At 39.9% G+C, this 3,913-nt stretch overlaps 1 protein-coding gene across 1 annotated transcript in view; it reads left to right on the plus strand.

Moving 5' to 3' along the window:
• ccdc136b (coiled-coil domain containing 136b) overlaps window positions 1-3,713 on the plus strand; it is a 53,412-nt gene extending 49,699 nt beyond the window's left edge. Inside the window, exons 7-10 of the mRNA XM_015964153.3 lie at window positions 1-178; window positions 280-411; window positions 2,177-2,289; window positions 3,486-3,713. The exon at window positions 1-178 is cut by the window's left edge and continues 99 nt beyond it. Of these exons, the coding sequence (XP_015819639.3) occupies window positions 1-178; window positions 280-411; window positions 2,177-2,289; window positions 3,486-3,498 (436 nt within the window). The 3' untranslated portion in view covers window positions 3,499-3,713. The remainder of the gene's footprint in view (window positions 179-279; window positions 412-2,176; window positions 2,290-3,485) is intronic.
• Window positions 3,714-3,913: the final 200 nt, after the last annotated feature.

Below are 3,913 nucleotides of genomic sequence, written 5' to 3' on the forward strand. Positions count from 1 at the left end.
CATGACCATGGCCCAGTCGGAGAACCATCGCCTGGTGGATGCCTCCATCCAGAAAAACATCTCATTTGAGGGGAAGCCAGTGACGCCGACGAGCTGGAATGGAGGCACTGGGGAGATCTTCTCACTGAGAGACCAGCTGAAGAAGGCTGAGGAGAAGGCCTCCCAGGTTCAGATGGAGGTAGGATGCTGTTCTAGCTGAGTGATTAAATCTGTATGTAGGCTGTGGAACCAAGTAATTAGATTTAATTCAACAGTCTGAGGGATCTTTGTGTTTCTTAGTGTGATGGTCTGAAGATGGAGCTGCAGGAGCTTCAGGTCCTGTATGACAGCAGTCAGAGGGAGAGGGCGGAGCTGGAGGAGGAGCTGCAGCGCTGCAAGGCAGAGCTGGAGAAGCTGTCAGGGGGGGCTCAGGTGAGAGATCAGACACCTGCAGCCTTTATAATCTCATCGTTTGGAGAACATTTAAAATGCTGTGCAGCTCTGGAGAATAAAGCTGCTTTTGCTGATGTTTGTTTTGTTATGAAATATAGTCTTTCTGGAGCAATAATTCAGATCTTTTTAAGTGGAGTTCTATGGAAACGTTATAAACGATTAAAATCGTATTTGTTGTTGATTCATCTATGAACACCCTCAGTTTAGAGAAAAGGGGGACTGTGCTTTCCCTGGTTTATTGGTCTCTGCATGTAGCTAAATGTCCCAGCAGTGTTGAAAAACAAACATCTACAAAATGTTAAAGAACAGTCGTCTCAAGTCGATGAGTTTTTCAGTTAAAAACGAATGGAAAGATCTGAGTTAACAATGAAAAATACTTTGTCTTTTACTGTCTTTCACATTCTAAAGATATTTTATGTAGCCACAATTTGGGGACTGGAGTTGTTCTAAAATAGCCTCGCTCAGACTAGCTGTTAGCTTGTCAATCTGTTTCTCTAAAATATTTTCACAGAAATCTGCTTTAACAGATCTGAACTTTTCTTCTGACTGTTTTCAAACTCTAATAATTCTACCCAGCTAAAGACATGTTCTTATTTTGAAGCTACATTTTCAGCTAACACAAATGTCAAATGGCTCCCAGTTGGGCCCGGTGTGTGTGTGTGTGTGTGTGTGTGTGTGTGTGTGTGTGTGTGTGTGTGTGTGTGTGTGTGTGTGTGTGTGTGTGTCCCATGCTGCGACAATATATGTGTTATATGAGCCGACCTGGCCTGTCGGCCCATATTTGTAGTTACTGTGTGGTTTGGGAACTCTTCCTCCCACTGCATCCGTGTCCTGACTGTTGCTGTGACGATGCTTTATTACCGCTGGTGGACCAAAACACTAATCTATAATTGAATACTCAGACATGGAAAAGATAAAGTATACTGTGCTGTTAAATGCAGATGTCAGAAAAGTTTATTAAAGGAGCTTCCAGACTCCTACATTAATGACAAATCTAACAGGATCTGTGTTTTAATTAGAAGTTTATGTCTTCCTAATTTACAAACCACACAATTTAAATTATTGTCAAGACAGCTTTTCTTGTTTTGTTTTTGTTTCTAAAAATCTACCATGTGATGCTTACAGAAGCCAGAATAATGAACACTTTATGTGTCATGTCAGTCAGATAGATTAATTATCATTTAATCTCAAAGATATGCTTTCATTTCAGATAAAAGGTCAGCGGAAAGTCTCTACTAGCAAATCTGTTAATGCATTTGTCTGCAACAGCCAGATGTGTCTGCGTTGTGTCAAACTGTCCACCTGTGCCTGTCTCTGGTGCTGTCCTTGTTCTCTGAATGTCCATGACCTCTCAGCCTGTCCAGCGACAGATTTGGTCATAAAACCAAATGAGCAACACGATGAGGAGACAGAGATTTTAACGCCTTCACATGCTAGTCGCTACATTCACACTGGGTGTCTTTGTTTTTCCTGCTGTCGCAGGCTGACCACAAATGCCACACAGTCCTGCACACACACTCACACTCACACTGAGATGATGTTTATGTCTTTAATAAGTTATGCATCAGTGGTTCAAAAGGAAAAATAAACCATTCATCTCCCAATAAATCATCGTCATGAATCATATCCCATTTTAGTTTATGGATTTTTGTCACAGCTCAATGTGTTTGTTTTTATAATTTTTTGTTCATTCACTCATCCCTCATCTACGTGGTGTTTGTGTTTGTTTCCGTTCCCTCCTCAGAGATTCATCCATCCATCTGAGCACCCTGTTCTCTCCATCCCCTTCATAGGAATGATTATAATTGTGGCTGTGGTCTGGTGCTGGTTGTCGGAGTTGGCGTCCCAGAGAGCAAGGTATGAGAGGAACTCCTCATTTTTTCATGCACACCTGCTTTTTATTCACAAAATTAACACACTTGTATAAATAACACAAACTTTTACTGAATAAACAAAATAAATAGTCATCTGTTAGAGTCAGAATGAACAAAAGTTTTAAAAGCAAACAAAGTTGTCTTCACTTTGATGGTAAAATAAGTGGGACACTGGAAAAAAAAAGCACTTTTTGCATGATTTGTTGTTTTTAAAAGTTTTTCAATTTGCTGCACTGAATGTTGAAGGTCTACATGATGGGACAGGTGGGCAGTTTGACATAAATAAAGCAAAATAACGTCTGAACAGAAAAGCAAAGTTAAAAATGAAACTTTCTGGTGAAAAACAGTTCATCAAAGATTAAAGATCCATGTCATGTTTATAATTCCTGCCATAAAGCATTATAGATGCATGTTTTGGTTTCTATTTATAGTGCAGAACCTAGCTTTGGGTTCTGTTTGGTTAGAAATTAGATTATATTTTTGACTATTTAAACCATCTCCTAGGATATTTATCTAAGAAGCTGCATGGTGGCACAGTTGCCTTGCAGCAAGGAGGTTGCAGGTTAAAATTCCCTGCTACCCTGGAGAGGCATAGGCAGATAGGATGATGAATTACTGAATAATTATCTAGGTTTTTTTTTTCCAAAAATAAACATTTGAAAAACTTTAGTGACGACATTTTCAAAATTCAGAAGAAAAAACACGTAGAACAGTATGTGATGAAATATATTTTACTCAGGATTAATACAACTATGCCTAAAAGGTAATCTGTATCCTGTCCTACTGGGCAGCAGTAACAGCAATGGTTACCACTGATGTGTGGATGGGAAACAGAAATCTTAAGCCATGAGGAAATGTTAGAGGAGCATCCCTTGGTCTGGAGTTGAGACTCTGAAGCACAAAAAAATAAATTAACTAAAACTCGTAACAAATGCTCATTTAAGCTCACAAAACAGCACATTTGTTCATGTTTGTTCAGGTTAAATAGAAGTTGTGGCTTTGGCGAGAGTGATGAGCTGTTCACCAGCGGAGACAAAAGGAACATTTAAATGCTGACTCAGCTGATATTTATTTCAACAAACTCCTTTTGATTTTAAATGTTGATCTACTTTTTATTAGGCTGTTGCACAATTCATCAGCAGAAGATGTAAATGCTGCTCTTTTCATGTCTTCCCTCAGGGGATTGAGGTAGGTTGGAACTCCATTGTGACTCTTACTGCAGCCACAGCACTGCTGCTAGCGATGGCTAGCTTCCTCAGAGCCTTCGTCAGATGTTGACCAGATGGGTTGCAACTGCACGTGGATGGACGTCTGCTTCAGACCAGCCATCGTTCCCTCCTGCCACATCCACAGACTAAACTGAAGATATTTATCTGGCAGCATGACAGAACGAGTCTACGGTACTACGAGAACAACACGAGAGCATCAGTGACAATGAGCTGACCTGCCGCCTCCACATTAAAAGAACAACGTGTCGAATAAATGTAAAGTGGTGTGTCATTCCTCCTCTAGGGTCAGTGATTGTTTTCTCTTCTAACAATGTGACAAAAGGTTTGTTAATGCTTACTGAATAGGTTTTAGTTTATTTAATCTTTATTTATTTGTCA

The sequence above is a fragment of the Nothobranchius furzeri genome, chromosome 4 (genome assembly GCF_043380555.1).
Source record: "Nothobranchius furzeri strain GRZ-AD chromosome 4, NfurGRZ-RIMD1, whole genome shotgun sequence".
Taxonomy (NCBI): domain Eukaryota; kingdom Metazoa; phylum Chordata; class Actinopteri; order Cyprinodontiformes; family Nothobranchiidae; genus Nothobranchius; species Nothobranchius furzeri.